General features: G+C 46.5%; 1 protein-coding gene across 3 annotated transcripts in view; it reads left to right on the plus strand.

The window, feature by feature from the left end:
• FRMD5 (FERM domain containing 5) overlaps nucleotides 1-27,893 on the plus strand; it is a 317,514-nt gene that overhangs the window by 216,491 nt on the left and 73,130 nt on the right. For all 3 annotated transcript variants that reach the window (XM_075069763.1, XM_075069765.1, XM_075069764.1), the window contains exons 2-4: nucleotides 14,876-14,980; nucleotides 21,836-21,878; nucleotides 23,045-23,123. In XM_075069763.1, coding sequence (XP_074925864.1) covers nucleotides 14,876-14,980; nucleotides 21,836-21,878; nucleotides 23,045-23,123 — 227 coding nt within the window. The remainder of the gene's footprint in view (nucleotides 1-14,875; nucleotides 14,981-21,835; nucleotides 21,879-23,044; nucleotides 23,124-27,893) is intronic.

Raw genomic sequence — 27,893 nt, forward strand, 5'->3', positions numbered from 1 at the left:
ACACCTCTGAACTTTTGTTTGGGCCGGGCCGGGTTTGTGAAGGTTTGTGAAATTTGCTGCTTTGGCCTGTCTAGTGGATTCCGTATCCAAGGGTGCCATCTCTGCTGTGGTTTTCCTCTTTTGTCTTGCTGTTACTTTGTGCATTGCAGTGAACTGATGGGGTTAAACAAATTCTAAGTCCTGTGGGGTGGTTTCTTGGCCAGAGACCTATGAGCTTGTCATAAACAGATAGCTAAGGATTAATGTTTCTTTTACCTGTAAAGGGTTAACAAAGGGAACCACACACCTGACCAGAGGACCAATCAGGAAACCGGATTTTTCAAAGCTCAGGGAGGGAATTTTTGGGTGTGTGTCTTTTGTCTGTGTCTTTCATTGTTCTGTTGCTCTCGGCTTTGAGAGTGAACTGTCTCTCTTACAAGCTTTTCTAATTTCTGTTTCCAAGTGTAAGTACAAAGGTAAGAAGGACAATAGGTTTTATTATTGTTTTTTATTTACATGTGTCTAGTTTGCTAGAATGTTTAATTGTATTCCTTTTGGAATAAGGCTGTTTATTCATTCTTCTTTTAGCAATTGACCCTGTATTAGTTCAACCTTGATACAGAGGACCAATTGTTTATGTGTCTTTTTTCTTTTTAATAAAGTTTTCTTTTTAAGACCTGTTGGATTTTTTCCTAGTTAGAAACTCACAGAAGGAATTGGTGGGGTAAGGAAACAGGGGGGAGAAGGAAAATCATCTTTGTGTCAGAGTTGCAAAGCTTACCTTTGCAGGAACTCTGACGAGGGTGAAAAACTGATCTCTCTGGTTTGCATTTCAAGGACTTGAAACGTATCTCCTAGTGTACCCAGGGTGGGAAAGCCGGGGGAGGAAATAAAGAGGAGACAAGAGGAAGGGTTATTTCCCTTTGTTGTAAGACTCAGGGCATCTTGAGTCTTGGGGTCCCCCAGGGAAGGTTTGGGGAGACCAGAGGGTGCCAGAGACTGGAAATCTGGCTGGTGGCAGCGCTATCAGATCTAAGCTGGAAATTAAGCTTAGAGGAATTCATGCTAGGCACCCACATTTTGGACACTAAGGTTCAGAGTTGGGATTTATGCTTATGACAGAGCTTTCAGGGCTCCAGAGGTTCTGCAGCTGATGCAAAGAATCACAGACAGCTGTTCAGTAATTTTTATGGCTGGGATGTCATAGTATGTTTATCTTTGATGCAGAAATTTGTCCGTGTAGGTTGCAGAGGTTACTGCAGCAGCTAATCAAGAAGCTGAGCTTTGTTGCTTAAAATGCTCTAGGAAGTGTCTTAAAATTGTGGTTTTTCCATCCTTGTCTAATATTGGAACGGGTAACAAGAAATTCTAGGATTTCTCCTAGCCACTTCCAACATCAGTCTGTACATTATGCTGGCATAAGCTATGCTAAACTGTCATTTTTCCAGCTGTGCTAATGATAGCAACTGATTGAGTGTCCCTCGATGCACAGTAGCCCAGGAGCAGTCTGCCTGCAGGACCTTTTTCAGTCACAAGTGTGTGATCAGCAATTTATAATAATTGTCAAACTGATGGAGTGAAGGTGACTTCTTACTGCTTGCAGTCTTGCACAGGAAGTTGGGATTTTTTGTTTCGTTTGTGCTGCAGCAAAGATTGATTAGGGAAAAGCAACTGCTGAATCAGACTCCCGTGGGTACAGAGTTACTCCTGAGTCATCCCAGTGGGAGCAAGATCAGAATTGGCCCTTACGTTACAGAGTTCTGTTATGTGCTGTACAAGGCTCAGGCAAGGGTTTGACTCAGTTTCTGCTTTGTCAGAACTACTTGTCTCATCTTTAGACACAATTGTTGCAATTTCAGCGTGAAGTTATGGTTAATGCTAATCGCTGCCAGTCTGTCAGTTCAATTGCATGTTTTTCCAGTGTCATCAAACTGCAGTGACATTCGAAACGCAACGAACAATTTAGCTGCACTTGAAAGGTGACAGCAGGTGAAGTGTGAGATGAAAGTAGCAAACGGGGAGGCCAGACACATCCTGAGAAGCATCACTTGACACTTGCAGAATGCGTTGCATTGTTATGATGCCATCGCATGTAAAGCAGTGGGATTCCCACACCTCGCACAATGTCCTCACTTGAGGCTGACCAGTGGACAGTAAAAGATTCATGACAAGGGACAGAGTGGTCACCATTTCTCTCCCAGCCTTCCACTCCAGAGGTATCAACAGTGGGGAATGAATGATTAGAGGCTTCCAGGGCGCATAGATAATTAGCAAGGATGAGGGCTGTGCCTCATTAGTGGTGGACCCCAGGCGCTCAATCTATTTAGCTTTCGCTTTAACAAAGGAAAGGTAAAGGAGTGACTTGATCCTAGTCTGTAAGTACCTACCGGGGGAACAAATATTCAATAAAGGGCTCTTTAACGTAGCAGAGAAAGGTCTGATGCAATCAGAAGCTGAAGCTAGACAAATTCAGGCTGAAAATAAGGTGTACGTTTTTAACAGCGAAAATAATTAACCTTGGGAGCAGTTTGCAAAGGTTCATGCTGGATTCTCCATCACTGACCATTTTAAAATCACAATGGGATGTTTTTCTATAAGCTCCGCTCTAGGAGTGATTTTGGGGAAAGTCTGTGGCCTGTATCACTCAGCAGGTCAGACTAGATGATCACAACAGTCCTTTCTGGACTTGGGATCTATGAATCTCCGTTACTCTGTACAAACTGATGACAGCCTCTTCCCACACGCTGACTTTAGTGACTGAAACTGAGCCTGGTGAAGATTTACTAGGCTCTGAAGCAGGATTTATTTTATTTAACATTGTCCCCTTACTGCCTCTGGTCTGCTAGTCAGTCTCCCTCTGTGCAGTAGCAGGGAGAGAGAGCCACAGACACTAACTGCACTGGCTCTAATGACATACGTGTCTCTGTGTAACTCTGTGTTGGAGTGGTGTATGGTGTGGAGAGAAGAAGGAACTCACTGGAGGGCAGGAGGCTGCTACTTGGTGAGCTCCCTCTCTGCTGATTTCAGGGCCAAGCCACATGACCTCCTCACCCTGATCACTTGATACCTGTGAAAGACAGTGGTGCAGCAGATTGCGAGGGATCACAGGTTCCCAACCCAGACACCCAGGTCCCCAGTGCTCAGACGATGACCACCACCTGGCAGCTTGCCTGAGCCACCGGAGTTCGCTTTCCAAGGGCTCTGCCCACACCGCTCCTAATTGGGGGAGATGTGCAGCCCCACCGATTGGCTCGGACACACTACTTAAGCCAGAAGGAGGCACAGGAAGCTGTTTGAGCAAGCAGGGGAATCTGCAACTGGCTGCCATTTTGACCCTGTCTCCTCGCCTGACTCCTGACCACTGTCTTCCTGTCCAGTCCTGGTGCCTACCTGCCTTATCCAAGATCCTCCTCCATGCCTGGTCCCTGCCTTGCTCCAGATCTCTGCTCCTCTGCCCTCCCCTGGTCTCTGACTCTGGCTTGACCCTTGGTTTGACTTCTGACTCTGTCTCCAGTTCTGACACCCCATCCCACCCTGGCACTTTCTGGCTCCCAACTCAGACCACCGAGCCTGACTTCCCATGTCGTGCTCCTCATACTGATATAATGGAGAGCAATGTGTGACAATGGACACTGGCAGCCTAGGGGAAATAATGTGCGCAGAACTCCCTGGCAGCCTGATCCTGCACCATTAGGTCAAAGGGAGTTTTTCTCGATCAAGACTTATGTCAACAGATTATTGCAAATTAAATTTTCCTAAAACCCTCCATGTGTATGTGAGATTGCTCTCCAGCCCTTACCCCTCACTCAGCTCCCTGGCTATGTCCCTGAGGGACTGAATCATGTAGTAAATCCTGGGAACAGCTCTGCCTTGTGGGAAGAGGTGTGTACTGTGTTAATTAATCAGTTTATTATGACAGCCATTTATTTGTTCCATCACTGTGGTGTCTGGGTGCCTCGCCTTGGCTCCCACTGTGTGTGGAACTTCAGGAGCAGTTAGAGAGACAGGAGGCCCTACCCTATCGCAGTTCATCATGCAACACACGTGAGCAGATACCATGGTGATGAGCATAATATTAAAACATAGACCGATGGGCAGATTTACTGCAGAGAAGGTTAAAGGTGTGGAAAGAGTGCAGGGTCTGCGTCAGGAGCAAGGGTAATGGTGCCTGTGTAATGGAAAGAGTTGTATTTGGTGTTGAACTTCCTTTTCTGTTGAGTCGTCTTTGTGTGCCTGAGTGTGACGGAGGGGCAATCCTGCGAGTTCTTTTGATACACAGGGATGTTGTGGGGTTGGTAACCAGTTCCTGAAGTGCTGTCTTGGCAGATGACCATTTACCATTCTTTGTGTGAATCTCTCCTTTCCCTACTGAAGCATAGTGTGAAGGAAGAGGATCAAGACAGGCAACTGAAGTTTTATGTAGCAAATTCACTTTCAGGGAACCTGATTCACTGACATTCTAAGGAAGTTTTAGTCCTTTTGTGGAGCTACAATGAAGTTGGCCAGTTAATTCTCCCCAGAGTTTAAAGTATCATTGGATTAGCTATTCTAAACTCCTGTGGTGATGTCGTATCAGAGCTCATCCAGCACGATAAACTGCTGACGCAACTGCCGACGGAAGGGTCTGAGGTTATTGAGCTGTGGGCTTGGGCAGCCCCAGAATCGCATTTAAAATTTCATTCTTGGAATACACTGAGTATGGTTAGGTAGGGTTCTGATATTGCACGTGGAAGTGGAATTTTACTTTTATAGTGTCATTAATATTGAAGTTATGCGCTAGAGCTGGAGATAATGTTGCAGCTGGAATTACTAAATGTAATTATCATGAGCAAAGAGGTGTCCTACAGCCAAATTAATAGCTGATACCAAGCCAAGTTTTGGGAGTGTCCTATTTCTGATGCTTAAGTGTGACTTTTGCACCGGAGTTGGAAATTGCTTGGGAAGTGATGTGAGTTCTCCTCCTCCAAAATTAGAGAGAGTCTGGAATCAGAACCCTAGATCTGACCAGTCCTGAACTCTGGGAAAGTCTGGATGGATCTCGTATGATTAGAGATGACCATTTATATCGTTGATATTACCACGATTATACGATTACCATAAATCTTGTACAAAGTGTATCATGTGGTTCTCAACCTATTTATCACTGTAGGTCACAGGTTGAGAACCACAGCACACCTCACCCAACCCTCCCCACAGACCCCTAGCCCAGAGCCTCCTGCCCAGAGACCACTCCACAGCTGACAACCCCAGAGCCCTGCCAGGCCGGGCAGCCTGACCCCACTGTATGGCCTGGTGGCTTTTAGCACACAGCTGGGGTGCAACTGTGTCCTAATCGGGCCGCATGCAGCCCAGGGGTTGAGAACTGCTGATGTAAGGTGTCCTTGGAAAAGTTACAATCTGTCAACTATGACCATCCTCGTTAAATCCACATATCATCTTTATATCCTTAGTTATGAATATTGGCTAGGGACTTGTGTCTTAGACCTTTGTAGTATTCCTGGGTGACACCCTCCAGATACATTTACAACAGGGCTAGACAGCTAAGTGTTGATGGTCCATCAAGGACACTCCACTCTCCCAATGGGTCATTGAAGAAACTCATCCCGCCCAGATAAATCTTCCTGCAGATGCCTCAGACAGTGAGGAGCCAATGGGTACCCTCTGTGATTCAGCAAACCATGAAAGGACATATGATAGGCTCATGTGACCCTGGACTCCATCTGGAGACAGTAACTATCCATTCACCAGGGCTATGGGCTTTGTTTGGGACAGGAAATTTCCATGCACATGGCAGAGATTATAAAAAGACACCTGAGAAATCTCCATCTTGCCTCTTTCCTGCTCCAGTTTTCTGGATTTACAAATAAAAGGAGCATCTTGAACTATGGATCCGCCTTCCAATCTTTTGGACGGTACCAGAGAGACTTTACAAGCCAGCCGTCTCTGCCATCACTGCTACACACCTGATGCAAGGACTTTGCAATCATTTATATGTGTGTGATCTACTAGCCATTTATAACTCTCTGCTCGTTTACTGAAGATTGGCTGACACCGTGATAGTTGGGTAAGCTCTGAGATACATCTTGATCCCGGGGGTAAGTAAGTGTCCGATCCTTTGAGATTAGAAGGAACCTCACCTATGGTGAAATGAGTTTTCCGTAACCTCTCACTGTGTTAGATTGAGTTGCCTGGATGGGAGCCAGGGGCTGGAATGCCTCCAGGGGATGGTGTTTGGCTTCTGGTATAACCACTGCGGTACTGTGGAAGCTCTTTTGTTATTCGCTGGGTGACTCTGATTATAGCGCAAACCACCAGCTTTGGGGATAATCTGCTATCAGCGTGGCCCATCCCAGGCACCCGCTCACAGATTCAATTCCAGATCTGAACTCTGCGGCCTGAACGCCAGTGCCGTGAGCTGGGGCAGTGTCACTTGGCTCTATGAGACCAGTAGCAAGCAGCGATGTAGCTGTGGATCTGCTCTTCTTTACTGCTGAGTCTCAGTGCTGTCAATGGAGATTTCTCTAATGGGCTTCAGGGGATAGGCACACGGTATCTCCAGCCAGAAAATACAAGAGTGAGAGACAACAGGCTGGATTTATAAATATTTAACTCCTCCCTTGAACGTCTGCAGTGTTTGTAAATAGAGCGAAGTGCTGACTAGCATCCATGCCCAGGTTTTTATGTTCTGTGTTATTGATATGCATGAGAGGGACGAACACCAAATAGTCTGTAGTAGAGGTTAGCGGCAGAGGCCCTGCAGGGAGCTCACAGAGACCTTCAGGAAAGACTCATAAAAAAGCAGCAATGGTGAGGACTAGACGTTAGTTGGTGCCATTCTGGCCGTGAGGTCCATTGTTCACACTGCTGGTCGTCGCAGCTTCAGGGCATCTGTGGCATTGGTGTGTAGCTGCTGCTATCAGAAGAGGGAATTTTTATATTGAGCTGCCTTTTGCATATGTTAGTGAATGGGAGTGTTTATTGTGCTAGTCAGATTGTCACAGACGAAACTCATCAGAGAGAAAACAAACACATACAAAGTGAGATTCACAGCTCCTCGTCCCCAGGGAGAGCAGCTGATGTGGTTTCTGTCACTCTGGGCCAGGTAAATCCCTGGTGTAACTCTCCAGGAGCCAGTGGAGTTACACCAGGAACAAGTGAGGTCCTTTGTATTCATGGCAAACCAATGACGGAGAAAGGTGGCTCAACAGCCTTTTCCTCTCATTTCTGAACGCTAGTGTAGAACAGAACGCAGTGCCTAGGGCCCAATCCTGCTCCCCTAGGAGTCCACAGGAAATTTTACGATTAGGTTGGAATGCTAGATGATATAGTGATGAGCACTACAGAGAGCTAAGTTGATGGAACAGACGTGATTTCCACTGACAAACTTGCCCTACACACGTTCTCTGTGATGTCCACTGACAAACATGCCCTACACACGTTCTCTGTGATGTCCACTGACAAACATGCCCTACACACGTTCTCTGTGATGTCCACTGACAAACATGCCCTACACACGTTCTCTGTAGTTTCCACTGACAAACATGCCCTACACACATTCTCTCTCATTTCCACTGACAAAATGCCCTACAAACATTCTCTGTGGTTTCCACTGACAAACGTGCCCTACACACATTCTCTGTGGTTTCCACTGACAAACATGCCCTACACACGTTCTCTGTGATTTCCACTGACAAACATGCCCTACACATGTTCTCTGTGGTTTCCTCCTGTGTGGGAAAGCCCTGCACATGTTAAGCATATGCTTTCAGGAGCAGGGGTATTTCTAGTTTGCCCCTGGGGGACGGGCTCCGGCTCTGGCCGAGGAGGGGCCCCTCTGCCGTGTGGGTCATGGCTACAATGCTTGGGGACCTTTGGCCTGGAGGAAGGGGATGGGCAGCAGGATGTTTCCACTCATAGATAGGAACCTCTCAAATTTGTCCATGTGGATTTGTTCACAAAACTTGCTCCAGTTCCATTTTGTGTTACCATAATTAGAACAAAGTTGAAAACCAGTTTACTGGTCCTTCAGCGTTTCGAAAATCACATGAAATGTGGCCCATGGTTACACAGACTCTAGCTATCGCTTTAGCTAGTGGCAATGTGCACTGTTAATTAGATTCAAAGGGCAGACTACTGGTGCCCCCAGGTTTGACTAATTTCACTGGGATACATTATTCTGAAACATTCTTGTCTGTTCAAATTAAGCTTTTCCTAACTGTCTTTTTTAACTCATATACACACACACACACACACACTGCATCTTTCAACATCAGCCACTGCATAATCAGCAAAGAGATGCAAAGTTTCTAAAGCGTTCTGCACACGCAGTAGTGAACTCACTTGTCTTTCTCAACTCTCAGTTCTCAATATGTTGAAACAGTCTTTTCAAATGGTATGTTCTGAATCAACCATTACATTTAATGCCCTTTGCGACAGTGTCTCAGGCACTTTACAAACAGATCAATAATGGTTGCAACAGGAGAGTCTTTAGACTTGATTTAAACTTAGTTAGTGACTCAGTGAGACCAGTTTGTGCAGCAAGTGTGTTCTGGCGGGTAAGGGTGGAAAGAAAAAAGAACAGTTACCAACTGGTGCAGTGCTAACTGAGAGCTGTCAAGATTTACTCAGAGTAGCCTTGTAGGCAAGCAGAAACATCCATGGCATCATCATAAAAAAGTGCCAGTGAAGTTCTCGCAAGGGGCAGGGGACAGCCCTTCCATTACTGCTCCAGCCTGATTCTGGGATGCTTGTTGCTAGCCCTTTAGAAAGGTCAGACACTGCAGCCAGTGCAGGCTGATGTGGAGTAAGCAAGTAATTTCAGTATTTGCATAATTTCAGCCTGAACTTCTTAACTTTTTAAACGAAGCACAATTGATTTAAAATGCAGTGACATTTACCATAATGTATCAAACACCAGAAACATGCTGGAGACAGACCTCTAGGGGTTCTCTGATTGCCTGGCCTATTTCTGGTGAGTGATTATTTGATCAGATAACAACATATTCATTAAATGGATTTGTAGGAAAATAGAATCCTGTGTTATCTTAAAGGAGCCCTGTCAGCTGTCAGAAGCAACATTTGATCTGCACAAGATGAAAAGCATTAAAGCACAGCTCATGCTGACTTCAGAACGCAAGCACAGCCAGGTTACCGAGTGTGTCTGGCAAGGCAGAGAGGTGCTGGAGTGCTTTCAGAACTAGCATACCACGAACAAGACTGTGCCAGACGGACAGGCCCGATCCAGTGCTGGTGGTGCACTGGCTCCAGATTCTCACTGGTACAAGTAAGAGCAGAATCTGGCCCAATAGCTTTTTCTCTTTTTTCTCTTGGTAAGTAAGAACTGCAGTGAGAGAAACCTCGGCAAGCTCTACACCTGGAGTCATTTCCAAGAGAACTGCCAGAGCCAGGTAGCAGGGCTTGAGATTTCCAAAAGTGACTTGTGATTTTTGAGTGCCCAGCCGAAGCCGTTATAAAGGGGCCTCAACAGCATGCTGAGCACCTGCTCTCTGGAAATCAGCCATTTTGGAATCATAGTGCTGGGTTGGGAGCATCATATGTCAGCTTCCTGCCTCTGGATACTTGGGGCCGGATGCTGTGGGCACCTTCAGTGGGCGTTGAGGGCACTCAGCATCGCATGGGATCCATGTGTTCTGGTTCTAATTAGGTTAGAAGTGAAAAGGAATGTAACAGCCTCAGTCTTTTTTTTTCTTTTTGGCATCTTTTCATCTGCGGAAGATGGTGGGAATTGCAGCTTATGATGTAGATGGTTTACAATGCCTCGTGTGACTGAGCAGTCCAATCTGAGATTTGAATGATCTTCGGCAGTTGTTGCGAATGTCTGTATCTTCGTTGGGAGCTGCTGGCTTCCTACAGGCTTGTTTCTCTTCAAGCTTTGGGGAGGCAGCTTCTGTCACGGACTCTGATGCCCGATAGAGATGATGGCACCACTTGTTACAATCACTTGCCAAGATTTCCCATTGGTCAGGATCAATTCCAAATTCCTTCATATCTCACTTGCATGTGTCTTTATAGCAAAACTTGGGCCATCCTGTTGTTCTTGTTCCCTCTGATAGCTCCCCATAGAGCATGTCCTTGTGTGTGCATCCGTCTTCCAACCTACTCAGATGGCCCAGCCAGTGCAGTCGTCTTTGCTTCAGCAGGGCTGTCAGACTTGGTAAATTTGCTCTTCAAAGAACCTCTGCGTTGGTGACTTTATCTTACCATTTGGTATTGAGTATGCGGCGTAAACAACGTAGGCGGAAACTGTTTAACCTTTTCTCCTGATGAGCATAAGGTGTCCATGTTTTTCCACCATACATGAGAATGCTGAGCGCGCAAGCTTGGTACACTAGCATTTTGGTGTTGGTGGTCAGCTTTGAGTTGTTCCAGGCTCTTTTAGTTAATCTGCTAAAGGTGGTAGCAACCTTTCCAATGCAAGCATTTAGTTCTTCATCCCGTGAGAGGTTGGTGATCACTGTCGAACCTAAATACCTGAACTTCTGGACGACTTCTAGCTGGTTTGCATTTAAGGTAATTGAAGGATCTTGTGGAATCCCCTGTCCTAATACAGCCGTTTTCTTGATGTTGACGGTGAGAGCAAATGGCTGACAGGCACTTGAAAGGTGGTCCATGAGTTCCTGTCGTAGATCTTCATAGTGGGCTCTGAGGGCAGCATTTTAGCAAAACCACGAAAGCACCTCAGGAATCTAGCACCATTCAGAAAGGTTAGCCTCCAAACTGGCCTGGCATAGGTGCTGCGCTCCAAACTGGGGTGCACTGGAGGTGATGGGTGGGGAAGTGTGTGCTCATCTTGTTCACACTGCACCTGGCTTTCCAAGATGCTCTTAGCCCTTGCCTGATGAGCACTATATTCCTCTCCACAAAATATACCACAGAATGAGTCATCAGCACAGTACTTTACTGAGCACTATCTTGAAAATCCATCATTATTTCTAATGGTCTCTCAGAATTTGAAACTGTAATTTCTTTCCCATCCAATCTTGTCTCTTGTCAATTTGGTAAATGGTGAATTTCCCCCCGCGGTTCCTAACGGATCTTGAAATTGACACACACCCCTTTTTGGTTTTTCATCAGTATTTAGTTTTTCTCCCGAGCACAGAACACAAGAAATAGACATTGTACGCACCTGCCTCTGCATCCATAGCACTTGGGGGTTGGGAGGGTTAAGAATAGTGTTTTTTAGGGCTTGTCTACACACACAAGTTGCACTAGTTTATCTTAAATCAGTTAAAAAAAAAAGAGTTTAGTTACATCAGTGCAACCCCACCCCCTCATGTGGACACTTCTATATTGTTTTCAAACAGCAGCTTACATTGACTTAGCTTGTTTCTGTAAATGTACTGACATCCACTAAATGGTTCTGGGCCAGCTTTACACTGATGCAAGGGCGTCCACAGACAATGATGTACTGGGTTAACTAAATCAATAAGAAATCACACTGTTGATTAAATAGGTACAGTTCTACGTATGGACCAATCCTTAGTTAAGGGATGCTGGAGAGCAAAGAAAGTTCAAGAGCAACAAATATTTTTGTAGGTCCTACACTAATATTGCCCCCCTCCACCCCCCCAAAAAAAACAACCTTTCAACCATGGATTGGAGAATGTTTTGAAAAAATAGTCATACTTCTAATCTAGAGGATATATAGACACTATCCGCTGAGGTCCTACACATGTACCTGTCTTCATACCCAGTCAGCAGCCCAATGGACTTCAATGGCACCACTCTCACTGTCTAGAATTACGCATGTGCCTAAGGCTTTGCAGGACTGGGGCTTCAGGTTTTAATAATCTCAAAATATAATCTCAAGTTTTAGGCCTATGATTCTTCAAAATTCCTCTGTAACTCCCTGTCTTGCTGTATTTAGAAATTGTCTTCGCACGTGGACCTTACAAAACATGGTAGCTGTTCAAAAAGTTGTTTTTCATAAACAGCCTGTTCAGCTTCTTACAGAAGTCATTGCCGTGTGTTTGATGTGTATGCTGCAGCACATGCAGAGCGAAAGTGCCTTCACCTCTATACGGCTGAGTAAAGAACCTGGCCAAAACCAATACCAATTCCTCTTGGCAGACTAGCTGAAGTGACTCAGGGAGGGACTGAATCATAAGAACCACAAAAAAATATACTATGGCATAAACCCCTAGCCACACCTCTTTAACATTCTGTTTAGCCATGCTGGGACACAGAGCTAATCAATGCCATTACACAGATGAGGTTTAAACATTGCTACTTTTCCGTAGGTGTCTTGTCCCATTCTTAATGGCAGTTGGACTGGATGTGCATCCTGTTCTTCCAAAGGAGTTCTGCTGTAATTCAGCAATGCTTCGATGAATTAGAATGTTTAGAAGTTCCTTTTAGTAGTGGGTGTTTCTTCAGCATAGAGTCTTTAAAGCCCTCGCTGGTTATAGACAAATACAGACTTTAACAGCACACAGCAATGCAAACCAGTGTAGAGCAGGAACGGAAGAAGTAGTTATTCTTAATACACCTCTGCCCCGATATAATGTGACCCAATATAACATGAATTCGGATATAACACGGTAAAGCAGTGCTCCGGGGGGGGGGGGGGGGGTGCTGCGCACTCCAGTGGATCAAAGCAAATTCAATATAACGCAGTTTCACCTATAACACGATAAGATTTTTTGGCTCCTGAGGACAGCGTTATATCGGGGTAGAGGTGTATCTCAATAGAAGAGAAGAGAGAGAAAACAGGTTAAAAATAAATTAGTCCTTGAATCATAAAATAGTGAAAGACTAAAGAAACTCAACCTACTTAGTTTATCCAAGAAAAGGCCAAGAGGTTACTTGATCACAGTCTGCAGGTACGTAGACAGGGAAGAGATTTCTGACACTGGGTGGCTGTTTAGTGGATGATGGCATAATGAGCTCCTGTGGCTGGAAGCTGAAGCCAGACGAATGCAGAGTAGAAGACAGGTGCAAATTTTTAATAGTGAGGGACGTTAACCACTGGGACAACTTGCTTGGGGATGTGGTAGATTCTCTGTTACTTGGGGTCTTTGAACCACGACGGGATGTCTTTCTAAAAGATCTGCTCTAGCTCAAGCAGAAATTGTGTTTGATGCAGAAATCACTGGATGAGGTTCTCTGGCCTGTATTATGCAAAAGGCCAGACCGAATGACCGTTTCTTCTGGCCTTAAATCTATTAAAACATCAATACAGTGTTCTGCGGCTTTACCATTTGAAGAGAGACTGGTAATCTTACAGCTTCCACTGTGCAAAGTAATGTAGAAGATGGTTTTGATTGAACAGCAGAAATCAGGAGATGTGATACCACGGTCTGAACAGAGCACTGTAAACTGGACATTCTCAAGTTTCAATCCTAGTGCTAACAACACCCTGAGTCCTCAGGCAAATGGCTGCAGCTCTGCAAATCTGCAGATATCCCCAGTTTCTGTCTGGGGAGCAGGTATCCACGCAGGGCTCTACAAATGGCTTAAACCCCTTCCTCCGTTTCCATGTGTGAACGAAGGACGGCATCACAGGGAATTGTGAGAGTTAATGTTTGAAAAGTGCTACATAAATGATAAATATTGTTGAAGCAAGTGAAAGGAAAATTACTAAAAGCAGGAAATTTATGAAAACAGACACGTGAATCTCTGGCAAGATGTTTATAAAAACCAGTGAAAACATTCCCTTAGAAGTATCCAGGAATGTAATTACAGCATTTCAGAGCATCGTCATTGTTCTTTATTAGGGTGGACTGGCCCCAGTGACAGCCATTCCATGATAAAAGTGAAACACAGTTACTTAGAAGCAGTTTTCTTACTAATAAATTACGTGCCTGCTAGTGAAGTGTCAGAACTACAGGCTGCAGTGTTCTTCTGCAAGGAGTCTGTTGGGGAATGAGGATAAGATTGGCTGGATGCAAATACTGGCACATACTCGGCAAACATTTGAAAGGGGTTTTTATTGAATTGGGAAATCATCTTATAGATGGTGATTGATATAAAATTAAATGAGGCCATTTGAATGATCTAGTGCCAGGCCCACAGAAGCCTGGAGCAGCTTGGAGTTAGCGAAGGGAAAGGAGTAAGCATGCCCAGGCTCCAATTCAGCACGCACTAACACACACTTAACTTCAATGTGTTTTAAGCATGTACTTAAAGATAAGAACGTTCTTAAATGCTTTGCTGAATCAGGGCATCAGTCACTAGTGGCCCATGAGTTGGTAGAGTCTGAGCTGAGCAACAGAAGGAAAATAATTCAGTTAGGGTTGATAGTTTGTTCCACTGTGCATAATATTGGAGCACGTCTGATCATTCAGATCACATGTTCTTCTAAAACCTGAGACACTGGCAGGATAAGTCGGTGTGGAGCAGCCTGGACTCAGAACATCCTTCTTTTGCCAACCTGAGCTAGACGCCACTTGATTGCAAAAGGTTCTGAGTATTTCACATAACCCAGAAACATCCCTGTTAATATTAATCCTGAGTCCTTAGTGTGATGATTTTAAATTTCTCAGGCCAGGACCAATAAGATAAAAACACGCGGGGTTCTGCTCTGTTACACCTGTGCAGCCTCAGTGAAGTGAATGGAACTTCTCTGCGATTGCACCAGTGTAAGGGAGAGCAGAACGTGACCCACTGAGATGAATTCAGCAATGATATAACTCCAGTGAACTTAATGGGATTAAACCAAACTTGGATATGATCCTAGGTTTCAGAAGTCCGAGCGTATTGGTATGTCATGCTCCCACTTGCAAATCCTTCACCATCTCATTTCCAGCAAACGCGAAGCCTGCTGGACGTGCTGTTGAGTATTTCAGTGTTCTACAGGACCTCTGCTTTTGCTTTTTAGTTAAATGTAGCGGGCGTGTGTCTATCCATTTGTAAATGCAGTTTCTTTATCTTGCAGAGAGATGCCAAGGGTCAGTATCTGTTTGACCTTCTCTGCCACCACCTAAACTTACTGGAGAAAGACTACTTTGGAATTCGGTTTGTGGACCCCGACAAGCAAAGGGTAAGTAGCAGCTAAGTTACAAGCTGCACTAAGATCTGTTCTAAGACATGCTTGGATAGTCTGGAGGAATTTTCCCTACTGTCAACCTGTAAGGCAGTGCTGCTCCAGATACATGTCGCACTCCTTAGCTGGGAAAATATACCCTGCCTGTCTGGGGTTTGTATTTGTAGTTTTTCTTAGTGATTCACTATTAAAAAAAAAGCCAGAGAGAATTGTTGTTCTTCATGTGACCAACAACCACAGTGCAGAACAAACAGGGAAATAAATGGAATTAGAATTCGAATTCGAAATCAACCCAGCCCCTTGTCAGGAGTCTTTCTCTACAGCTTTTCCTGTCTCTGCTGATCTGCAAGAAGACCAGCCTGAGAAATTGTGTCTATCCCAATGGGTTAATTAGCAGGGTGATGTGGTCCACCTGTCAATCAAAAAGCCAGCTGTCTCCCTCATTCACACTGTACCACATGAGGAGTCTCATCTGCTTACTTTCATTGCAAACATACGTTTTGATGCTTTCTGTTCCCTCAAGCATTTCAGAGCCTGTGCAGCTCTGAGGGGGAGCTGGATCATATTCTGGCTCATGCATCAGCACAGAATTATTCACTTAGTTCCAAGTGCAGGGTCGTTATCATAGGCTGCGACGTGTGAACCGGAAAGAACTCAGCAAGACTCTCAGATCCCGGGATGAGCTTGCACTTACGGGGAAAAAAATCTTTTCATCTGTAAAACGAGCAGATACGTGTGGACGAAAAGGAGACGCAGACATGGAACTTCTTAGTGCTCATTTGTTTCAGAGTAGCTTTACCAAGTAGAACCACATTTTCACATAGAGACGGACATGTACCAATCCCCTCTAGAGTAGGAAATAGAGCAGCTGCTACCTGGGGCAAGAAAGCATGAGAAGAAACCACACAGTATGTGGAAGCTTGGTAGAGAAGACTTCTAGGTTAGAAACTGACTGTGCACTGCCTTCTTGAGCTTGTTTCAGACATCAGGATGATGGATGCCGATCCATGCACATTTACAATGTCCCATTCAAGTCAAAAACAACTCTGCCCAGGTGCAGGAATACACAAGAGCAGGTGTTATTGCAGGAACAGGGACTTGCTGAGCTGTCACTTTTGTGGCTACGTATAATGAATATCACAGTATCGCCAATCAGTAAAATGTTTGGGCAATAAATATGTGTGTGAGTTATTTCTGCCATTTCTCAAGGTTAGTTCTCTACATTAGATTAATATTCCTTTAAAAACACCTAAAGATGCAGAATGTGCCAGCATACAGCGTATGCCATGAGGGCACCTGAAACGGATGGCTTGGAAGCTCTGCATGCCTGCCAACTGTTTTTTACTATTATGGTAGTACTGGGTTTGCTGCTGAGATCAAGACCTGTCCCAAAAGCATCAGAACACGAGTAATTTCTGTTCCTGTTCAGTCCTCTTGCACCCGTTGCTGCGTCTGAGAAACAGTGAGGATACTCAGGGGAAGAGAACTTACAGCTGAAGAGTGAGGATACGCAGGGGAAGAGAACTTACAGCTGAAGAGTGAGGATACGCAGGGGAAGAGAACTTACACCTGAAGAGTGAGGTGGTGCCATGAGCTGTCCTTGTTGAACAGCTGTTATGGTTAACTTCCACTAAGCACGGGGATCTTTCACTTGTCTCCTTTTCCCCTCCCAGTGGAACACACACCAGTGCTCAGAAGGCTTTGCTTGCTGTCTCTTTGGCACTCATTGGTTTTTGTGGTCCCCCCCTGGCTAACTTCCTGGCTAGCGATGATGCTTCAGCATCACTGGCCTCAATGTCTTTCCTGTTCGCTCGTGATCAGCTGACTCCAGTGCCTTTCCTTAACCCTGCAAGTTTTTTTCTGGGCACTTGTGCTTGCATGCTCCTCTCTGAAATCTCTCTGACCTTTCTTCCTGCTTGTCAGTGTCACGAGTGATGAATAACCTCATTCGAAGGAGTGGCTGAATTCATAATGGGCTAAAGTGTGGTAACTCTTTCACGGTGGAGAGCAACATTTTTCTTGCAGTGATTCCGACTGATGACTAACTGCCACTCTGGTTGTGCTGCCTCTTTGTTTTCCTGCTTGTTGGCAAATAGCCTCTTTAAATATATGTACAGATAAGGCCTGGGTATGATACACTGGAGTATGTTGTCTGTTCGCATGGCCATTGAAAAGGGAGCACCATACAGAAAATTGCATGCACCACAAGTCCACACAAAGGCTAAGAAGTGCCTTTGGGAATTTTTCAGTATATATTAATAGAATCAAGCGGAAACATTGTTTCTTCTATCAGAATGTCTACACAGTGGTTTGGGATGGAGGCATGGAGAATATGAGCTGTTTTGTCTTGTCCAAACTGAAGTTATAATGGCATTTAGTGTGAAAAAAGTCCTGGGCTTGGTCCTGACATCACTGACCATGCGAAGATCAGAAGGAGCGCTCTCGAAGTTGTGCATTGAGTTTGAGAACTCGCGTGGCTGTGTGTATGGTTATGGAATCATTAAGGCCTGGAAGACTCTGGATGCAGAGTTCAAAAAGAGCTGGTCAGCTGGAGGCCAACCCTTGAAATGGGCAGGGTTGGCCTCAGAGAGTTACCAGCACCCTTGGGTTGTGTTATTGTCATTCTTTTTGTTGTTGCTTTTCTTGGGGGTGTTCCAAGCCAATTACAGCCATTGCAGTTCAATGAAAGGGCACGACTGGCTGGTGTGTATTATGGGAGACATAACAGAACTCAGTGGAGTGACCCTGGTGTCAGACTGGCTTCAGTGTGACCAGAATCGAGGGGGCTGAGCAGGAATCGTTTTAACCTCTGCAGTTAAAATGTGTCAGTTTTGTTATTAAAGAGCTGCCTAGGCTTTGCATTTCTCGGTTAAAAGTACCACATTTAACACCTGACGAATGGGGCTGCCTCCTCAATCTGTTATCACTGCTGCATGAGTAAATATTTCTTACTGGAAAGCAAACCTTTGCTGCTCAGAGATGTGACTGATCTGAGGCATGGGTAGCTGCAGGGGCTTGCTGGAAATGTGCAGCCAGGCTCGCATGCTGCCTTCACAGCGGATCTGGGATGAGTTCGGAGGCACAAAGCTGACTCCAGTGTTCCCAGTCTCCAGGAAGTGTGACTGTACCAGCCGAGCACATGCCCCACAGAGAGTTCTGGGCCATACAAAAAGAGTATCTGATATTGTTGCAAACGTATTTATTTGTGAAGTACGGCCAGGCGTGGCAAGGAAACTGCCCTGTAGCTACGAACGTCAGCAATTTAGAAATGGTTGTTTGAGAGACTGTGGTAATGAAAGAACTACTGAGGAGCCAGAAACAGGGGTTTGAAATTTTTCTCATACCATAAAAATTGATGATGGCTTCTAATGACAGGTGCCCTACCAGGGGTGTCCTGGTGTTTATCTGGTCCAGTGTGAAGTGTTCCAGCTGGTGGGACTTCCCCCACTTCCCTGGGGGATCTTAGACACCACCCAGCAGGTCTTGCTCTTGGGGGAGGTTTTTCCTGATGCCTTTTCCTTCATTCAATCTCATTCCTCCCTTGGCCACCCAAAGAAATTCTCCCTCCTCAAGGACTCAACTAAGGCCTTGAGCTGCTCTCAAGGAATCACAGACTATTAAGGTTGGAAGGGACCTCAGGAGGTATCTAGTCCAACCCCCTGCTTCAAGCAGGACCAATCCCCAGTTAAATCATCCAATGGATTTTTGCCCCAGATCCCTAAATGGCTCTCTCAAGGATTGAGCTCACAACCCTGAGTTTAGCAGGCCAATGCTCAAACCACTGAGCAATCCCCCTCCAGGAAAGGGCAGAGAGGAGTGGTCCAACTGGGGTGTGCCGTGTCCTGCCCGTGTAAAGGGCTCTCATTACGAACGGCTTCTCCAGTGGTGGCAGTGCTGCTGTACTTACTGCGTGATGCAAGTGTTACGGGTTCCTTTTGAGCAAGGGTGGCTCTTGTGGAATGCATGCTGTTTCCTCGGGACAGTTCTTCGCGTTGCCTGCAATGTTTTGTGTTAACTGACCTTTCCCTTGACTGCTGTGATGTCATTTTTCTGTATTATTTCGTGGTACCTCTCCCCAGGAATCTGTTAGCCCCTCTTCATGCCTAGGGAAATCTTTTAGTTTCTTGCATCACCCTTTAAGTTGGGCCACAAAGGTTAGCAGCAATGGTTGCAAAAACTTGCTGCAGTAAGAACTTAGGCCTCTTTTTGGAAGGTGCTGTCAGAGTCAGTCCAGAAAGACAGGCCTCAAGTGTAACCTACTCTGTCATGTTATAATTAAAGATGTTCTTTTTTTGCTCCCTAGCTTACCTTGGGTGATTTCAATCAGTCATTCCAGACAGTGCCAAGCAGAAAATGGCATTTTGCATACGCAGCTGTGCTGATTGTACGTCCCAGCGCTGTTTGCATGTATCTGTGGCACTACAGCAAAGTTAAATAACAAGACCCATCCCTTTAAAAGAGAGGTGTTTGTGCCAGACAGAGGGAGGGATCCAGCAGACTTGGGGGTAGCTGAAAAATCCTCCTGCTGCGATTTGAAAGAGGCAGTTTTTCAGATAGGGAGGGGTTTATCACAGTATGCATCAATGGGTTTCTCTTACGTGTTAATAGGGCAGGACCCATACTAAGGGCAGTACTATGGCTCTGCTAGAAATGCTGCAGCTGAGCCTATGGGGTTCTTCCATCACTCTGAGAGGCAGCAGCTAGGTCGTCAGGAGTCTACACTGGGGCTATTCTTGGCTTAACATCTCAGCAGCATGAGCAATGTAACTAGGCCAGCTTATGTGTTAGATGTAGACCAGGCCAACCGTGCCCGTCTTTGGGCTCTGGCTGTAATCATTCAGCATTGGAGGGATGGATGTCTGTTGTCACAACACAAGGCACATGTCCAGGTATAACATACCTGTTCAGCTGTATGGGTTCAGGTGTAACACGTGGGCCTAGACATTGACAGTGTCCTGTCAGCTCGCTGTGCTCTGGAAGGAGTCGGACAGTCAGGCGATACGGAGCTCAAGATGCTGGCTAATGGAAGGTGCTCAAGCCAAAGATGAATGGGTTTGGCACGTTAACCTTACTGATCTGTTGGCACAAATGGAAAACTGCACCTGACTTGGGATGTTGCAGCTAGAAATATTTCCCAACAATCTTGTACCTCACCTCGGCAAGCCCTGCGAAGTGCCAGCAGAAGAACAGAGTTCTTGCTCAACATGGCAAGATAAAAGGCTCCCACTCCAATGTCAGATGGACGTGGATGGTGATACCTAGTCAGATGTAATGGGGCTGCTGAGAGGAAGCGTGGAAACTCGTCCATCCCTGCGGAGGCACCGAGCGAGAATTGTAATACAAATGTGACATGGTCTCTCAGGGGTTCCCAGGGTGTAAAGGAGCAAGGGCAGAAGGGAACCGCTGGCTGGTCAAACTCCAAGGAGAGAGGAAAATTCTCCCTCCAGCTCCTCTGCCCCCCGCCCCCCAGGATGCCAGAGGGAAGGAAATGCCTTGAAAGATGTTTCTGTGCTACAGGGTGGATTTTAAACAGAGACACTGATCCTGGGGGGACACTTTACATCCACTGATGCCATCTTATTCCCTGCCATATTTGGTGCTGATCAGAGGCCGATTCTCAGCCTGCAAATTGCAGGGAGCCAAGCTCCTTTAAAATGCAACTCCTCCCCAGGTCAGGGGATGCCTCCAATTGACCCGGGGTGAGCAGCAGCCTGGATGCAGGCCTCAGTGCAGCCAAGCTAGTGCTGCCCTGAGAAGGAGCGGAGAGGGGGCCACTTACCCAAAGGTGGGACCTTCCTTTGGGAAATGAGGTGATTCCAGTCAGACCCATCAGAGTGCTGCAGATACTGAGTGCTCAGCCAGAAATGCCCACTGCATCCTGGTCGTAGCCCAGCTGCAGCCTGGGCAGTCTGAGGACAGAGTGAACGGGCTAGCCAGGGGCTGTGTGCGTTGTTGAGGTAGCCGCTGGAGGTGGGACAGCCTTCAGAACAAAGCTCCCTCCTTGCTGCTCCGCTCGGATTAGCCAGACCATGTTGCTGATTCCTGGCCTGGCCTGCTCAGGGGCACCCATCGTTACTGTCTGATCTGCGTAGCCAGGCCCAGTGATTTCCAACGGTCCTAGCACATACTAGCAGCTCGCTCTTCCAGGTGTGCTGTCCTTGTCAGTGTTAGACCCCATGGGAGTAGGGTGGAGGTTTGTCTTTTCAGCTTGTCTGCTAGCCCTGCCCATGATATTGAAGGTTGCCTCGTCTGACTCCTTTCCTGCTGCAGCTGTCGCTCCTCCTAGATCATAGGGAAGCTGCACTGCCTGCGCTGGATGGAATGTTGTGTTCTTTGTGAAGTATCAGTCTCACCTTCTGATTTCCTGGCTTCTTAGAGTTTGCCACCCCTGTGTGAGCTGGCACGAACTACGCAGCTGGTTGAGCAAATGTTCCTAAAATATTCCACGTACTTTAACAAAGTCAGTATCCCAGTGGCTGGTCATTGTGATGATCGGGATTTGCATCTGATGTGCTAGAGTCTGATACTCTGCTGCCTTATTCTTTGTTTGGCTATTGACACCCATGGCAAGCCTGTACAGCCTGTTACTGTTGTGTACCCTCCTTGGACAGGTGTAAATAATTCAAGAAGATGTGAGGCAGTGGAATATCAGGCCCCCTCATTTATACTTCTGAGCTTGCTGCATGGTCTTTTTCTCTATAATATATTGGTCATTCAAAGAAACATATCTCTGTTTCAACCCGTTTTTTTCTCTTTCTTTTATTTTTACCCCAAAGAGGAGGCATTACAACATGAACTAGAGGGTATTTGTTATTGGTCCTTTTTTTAAAAAATCTTTCTTTTTCATTTCAGCATTGGTTGGAGTTTACAAAGTCTGTTGTGAAGCAGATGAGAGGTAAGCGTTGCATTTACTGTTCATCTATGTATGAAGATCTCATATGGCTCCTATGCATGCTCCCCTTAATTTTATAAGCATTTCCCTCTGGTTCAGCTACTTGATTCGTGTGGCTTATTCCCTGTGCATCACCTAGCGAATGTGCCCTTCTGAGTATCTCAGTTATGTTGAAAATGAAATAATTCTCTTGGGGGCAAATTTTCATTAAGCCCCCCTACCTGTGCCAACATAAGTATGTCCATTTTGCACATGCAAAATCTGTGTTTACTTGAATAAAACAGGTACCTGCATGGATAAATGATCCGAGTGAGCAAATAACAATTTGCAAGCAAAAGTGAACTTTTATTTTCCACACAACAGATACCGTCACATATACTGTCGGCACAGCCATGGAGTCCCAGTGAAAACCCCCTTTGGAAATGCCCCATTATTCCTTGAGTTGTGGTTCAGAGATCACCCCCCCCCCTCTCAGCTGTCCCTCTGCTCCGCGAGCCAGTGCAGGAGCAGCCAAAAGCATTGTGTGGCGGAAGCCCCATCCCCTCCCTGTCCTTCTCCATTGTCTTTAGCATCTTGCTTGTAGAGTGGAAGCCAAGTGTAGGAGCACCACGACTGCTGTCATGAGCAGCCCTTGCTTGGCTAAGGTGGAGGTGGGGATCATCTTCCTGACCCCACCCGCCCTCTGTGTTTGTGTAGGCCAGCTCACAGTCTAGCCTATAACGTGTATATGGGGGATGTGTGTGTGTGTGGGTAGGGATTGGGAGAGCGGACGGACAAACCATTCAGATTTCAAGCAATGTCTTCCATGTACTCTTAGGGATGTAAGAAGACTGGAGGACTCTAGATTGTTATTTATACCACAATCCTTGTGCGAACGGGGGGCAAAAAAGGGCTTTTAGCTTTCCCATTGAATTCTTTTGCTGTTATGACAAAGGGAGGTGCTTGAGGCCCATCCTTTCTCTGGGTGCCTGGGGAGTTGTGATTTCAACTGCCCGTGCAGTTAATGAGCGCTCTGTCTGTGCTTTGGGGGGATAAGTAACTGCAGAGCCACATCTGGTCCTGAAAAGATTTGACTAGCTCCTTTAGTTGGGTTAGTAGCTGAGGAAGGCTCTGGTGTATTTGCACGGATACAATTCAAGTGACCGTAACATTGTCATTTTACGCTGCAGCCCAGCCTCCATTCACCATGTGTTTCCGTGTGAAGTTCTATCCCACTGACCCTGCTGCTCTGAAAGAGGAAATAACGAGGTAAGACTGAAGCTAGCAGCCATGCAATGGGACTCATGCTGGGTGCTCCCAGGAGATATTGTTAAAGGTCAGACACGCCTGCAGCTCCGTAACCTGAAAAGTTTTGTTTCAGATTTCCCTGAACAGAACCAGTCAGAGTCACCCACCGTGTTCGAGTATAAAGAAGCATGACAATACTGTTACTATACACTGGAAGCATTTTATTGGCTTGCAGAGTCATCCCTCCACAGCTGATGTTTATCATTAGCTGTTGATTTAAACCTGCTAGCTTGAACTTCCACAACAGTCTGTTAAGAAGATTGAGTTGCCAGAACACAGCACTTAGAGTAAATGTCATAATCACAGCAGAAGCCTGAGAGTCTGTCTGTGCTGCCTTGGAAACCTGGGTCTGTGGGAGCTGGGCTTGCAGACTGGGTGTTTCTAGGCCTGCACTTGTGTCACAGCCGTGCTAATGCGTCCACACTGCACTCCGCAAACATCCTGACTTGGGTCTGTGGCTTGAGGTGCATCTGTGATGTAAAATAAATGGGCTTCACAGCAGGACTTGGGCTCTGGCCTGTCCCACTAACAGGGTCCTAGAACCCGGATCCTGAGTCAGGTTGTCTTGTGTGTGGATGGAAGTGGGGCTTAGGCTCAAACCAGACTCAGAACCTGGCCATTGTGTGCAGTGGAGACATCCCCATAGTGACTGTGATAGCCATGATTGCAGATCAGGTTCTAGTCTAACCCCTGGATATTTCAGTTCCTTGTAACTTTCACCTTTCAGGCTGAACTTGGCCACGCTGGTCTCTGCTGAAAGGCGACTCTGTTGCTGTGTAGTTTGAAACAGCAACAGTTAACCTGTTGTGGAGTCTTAGGAGAGGTTGAAAAATGCACTTTTCCCATTGTCACAGAAAGACATGGTGCTGTTTTGAATAGCTCCAGAGCCCAAGTTACGTAGTTATAGCTCTACACACACAGTGCACTCGGAAGGGTCTAAGCGCTTCTCATTCCCCTCGACGTCGCTGGTAGCTGCTGGTGACCAGCAGCGCTCAGGACGCAGCCCTTAGGGAATGTTAAGTCCCCATGTCCTATTCTGCTCTCAGGAGGGTAGGGTAGGATCATGGCCTTGGCCACTAGGGTAAATGTGAGAATTCAGGGAGCATGTTTCCAAGCTGCAGTGATGGAAGGAACTGGTGGGATCTTTCTTCTTGTGCAGCATTGTGGCACGGGGTGACCTGATGTGATGGAAGTGTTTGACACAGCTGTATTTGGGTGCCTGATTAAGATTAGGACCTTCTCCTCCTCCTCGTTCTTCCTGCAGATCCTAAATAGAGGGTGCTTCATGGTTCTTTGTGGGGTGCAGTGGTCCAACTTGTTCCCCTGGAGGTTCAAGGTTGAGGAGCAGGCCAGGTGGTCTTTGGATTACACTCAGTGGTTCAGTGGAGGACAGGGGTTGACATGTGTTTGGGGAGGGGGAGAAATCCCATGTGAGTCTTGCCAATGGAGGGACAGAGGCAGGGCTCAAGGTGACAGCAAGGGAAGGGGATGTAGAACTCTAGTTTCACAGCACAGGCGTGAGTTGTCTCAGGGCTGCTAAGACCCCCTTCCCTGCCCCATCTGCCCTGCCACACCTCACAGGGTTTAACCAGTGATGTGCGGAGGCAGATTCCCAGAGCTCCCACCAGGGGCTTGATTGAAGGGATGCTTTTCCTCTCTCTGGTGGACCTGGCCTCTCCTGGGCTTTGCTGACTCGTCCCTGACAGAGTGGTCTTGTCCCAGGAATAAAAATGCTGCTGCAGAGCAAATATTTAGGCAGTTTTATCTGGTGATTTGTTGGCTTTTCAGCTTCACTCGGACAAACCTGAAGGAAACCCGAGGCTTAAGCGGGATCAGATCTGGCGAACCCAGCCCTCCCTTGGGTTGACTGCAGCCACTTGCTCCAGACCCAGCACAGTTGATGCACTCCTGCTAGGCAGCTACTCCTGTGTCTGTCTACTTGGTACACCTGGCTGTGGAGCAGCGTTTGACACTTACAGGTTAACACACCCACTGGTGGATTGAAGTGTTTGTAAGCCTGTGGCCTTTGAACAGCGGATGAGAGAATTCCTGTCCTGTGGACATTGATGAAGTTGTGGGACAATAGCAGCATTTGCCACAAGGTCTGGCCACAGGATGGGAATGACGAACATTCCTGTAGGGCAGGAGAACCAATGTCCTCCTTCTCCCTATGCCAGTATATTAAACATCTCACTCTGTTAGCACAGGGCTTTGCATTCTCCCCACCCCTCGCGTCCCATGAATCTGAGCATCAGCTAGGCATATTTCAGAGAAAATGTCAATGAACTAGAGGGTTGTCAGAGCGTGATGCCCTCCCGCTGCCACATGTGTGTCGGAGTAAAGCCGAGTCGTTTATTTTCAAGGCAGGACACTTGATCCTCTGACAGCATTCCATTACAGTGACTCAGTTTCTATCATATCCAATGACTGATGCAGATTGAATCATTTTACCTGTTAGATGTTGGTGCACTAGAGTTTGAATTGCTTAGTGTTCCTGACATGCTGCATTTAGATTCCCTTGTGGGGGAGGAGCAGAATCCTATTGCATGCCTCAGCCAATCAGACATAAGCTCCCCTTTAAAAAAAGTATTGTATTGATGTAACTAAGCTGGCTCAAGCCTGATTGTTTTTAAAAAAATTTCAATACTTAGTCTTTAGTTGCCCCTCCAGCCTTCGCTGCCAGACATTCTATTAGGGGTAATGCACCGGCATCTTTGAACAGTCACGCGTTATCTGAACTTCATTGACAAAATGTGCCTGATTCTAGGTGAGCTATAAATATTCACATTCTTTTGAGCCTGGAAGACAAATCTGGCTCCGCAGTGCAATGTCTCATTTGCAATACTGCTCAGGTAAGAGCAGATTGGCTTTTGACATTCCCTTCCGGTGGGGGGTTGATTGCACTAAATGCTGATCCAGAATTTATCAGCACTGTTTAAAAGTGTTGGAGTGGATTTGGCAGAGTGGTGAGAGATAGAGTTTGCTTGAATATGAAAGGCTGGGTGTGATTAGGACTGCAGGGAGATGAGGAAGCACTGGTGTGACATTAGAACAGGGGAAAGGAAGCTAATGCTAGCAGGTTGCGTGCGGGAATGCAGAATTTGTCACAAGGATCTGTGTAGGCATAGAGAAGTGGGCTGGTTTGGGGCTCAGCAGGCATATTTGTTCCCAGATTTTGCTAGCAAATGGAAAAGGCAACATGCTGGAGTTAGCCATGCTGCCCGTGTGTTGACACCACGTCTTGGCTTGCTGCTCTCTTGGGATGTGTATGGGAACATTCAGCACAGCTCTGTTCCCACACAACAGGTCACAATAGCTGCAGTGCGCCAAACCCAGAGAGCTGAGCTTTCCACGCTAGAATTCGCTGCGGTAGTGGAGCATATTGCCACGAGCTACCGCAAGGTGTAGTCCTTGGAAATGCTACCTTTGGTTCCTGTTTTCCCCGGTCCATCATAGAAGACAGAGCCGGGAGAGATCTCTTAGGCCATCACTAGTCGTTTTCCAAAGGTCTCATCAGAAGAGCTGTTAATCACAGGGCCAAAGATTTCCGGCTTTGTTTCTTTGCCCTTTCCAAGATGGTGGGATGCTTCCTGCTTTCCAGTACTCAGGATTCACTCCCAGATGTAGTGACCTGTTTAAACAGGCCCTTCCCAAGCCCCCAGCAGGGCTTGTTATTTGTGGCCAGGGCTCTTTGTCTAACATTTCCATAACTGGTTCTGTTAGCCTGAGTACCTCCTTGTCTGTTGTTTGCAGCAAATTGATGGCCAATACAGGCACTGGTCTGCCTCTTCTGCTTAAAATATGGAGCCCAATGAACAACCCTGCTACTTCCTTATGTCTACCACATGTCCCCTCTATTCTTTGTCTGCTGTATGCATTGAGGGAGAGCTGGTTTATTTCCAGGCTGCTAAGAAGCGACAGGAAGAGCAGAGGGGGGAAATGCTATGTGAGTAGCTGGCAGTGTCCGTTTAACTCTAACACTCAAGGCAGTAAGGGCTCAGGCCTGCTTCCATGAAGCGAATGGCACAACTCTCCTTGATTTTGGTGGGAGCAGGTTCTAGAGGAGCACTGGCTAGGCAGGGAGTGAGCAGGAGACTGCATCCATTCCAGACTGTGTGACTGTAGGAGCCTTCCCCTTGTTTGTGCCCGTTGTCCAGCTGGAACAGACAGAAAAACAGGCAGGTTTGTTTCAGGAGCATGTCTTTGGTTCTGTGTGTGAAGTGTTTGCAGATGTGCAGTTTTAATAATGTAACTTATAGCATGAGGCTATCAGGCCGATACAACAGTTCCAAAACTGGCTAATTCTGACACCTGTTCTCCATGATTCCCTTTTCCCCTTGCCACTTGCACAGTGTTAACTTCCCTGCAAGCCAGCTGTGAGTCCCTTCCACTCCTCATTCCTGCCTGCGCAAGTCAGGCACACCTGTTCCCAGATGCTGCAGCTTGATAATAAGTTCAGAAATGGTTCCTGGCAAAAAGCCTGTCCCGCCACCTGATCGCTAAACAAATGCAGTTGTCAGTGCTGCGCTTTGAGACGGTTCGGATACTCGAGTCCTACCTTATCTTGTCTTTTTCGAAGGCTGCTGTAAAGCAGGGCTGAGGCAGAATGAGATGGGGAATTGAGAGCTGGGTTCAGTAAATTGGACTCTTCCCAGGCAATACATTGAGTCCGGAGCCCTTGATGAATGATTTTTGTCATCTTCAGATAAATGGATGTTCCTCTCTCTGTGC

Source organism: Chelonoidis abingdonii, chromosome 9 (genome assembly GCF_003597395.2).
Source record: "Chelonoidis abingdonii isolate Lonesome George chromosome 9, CheloAbing_2.0, whole genome shotgun sequence".
Taxonomy (NCBI): Eukaryota; Metazoa; Chordata; order Testudines; family Testudinidae; genus Chelonoidis; species Chelonoidis abingdonii.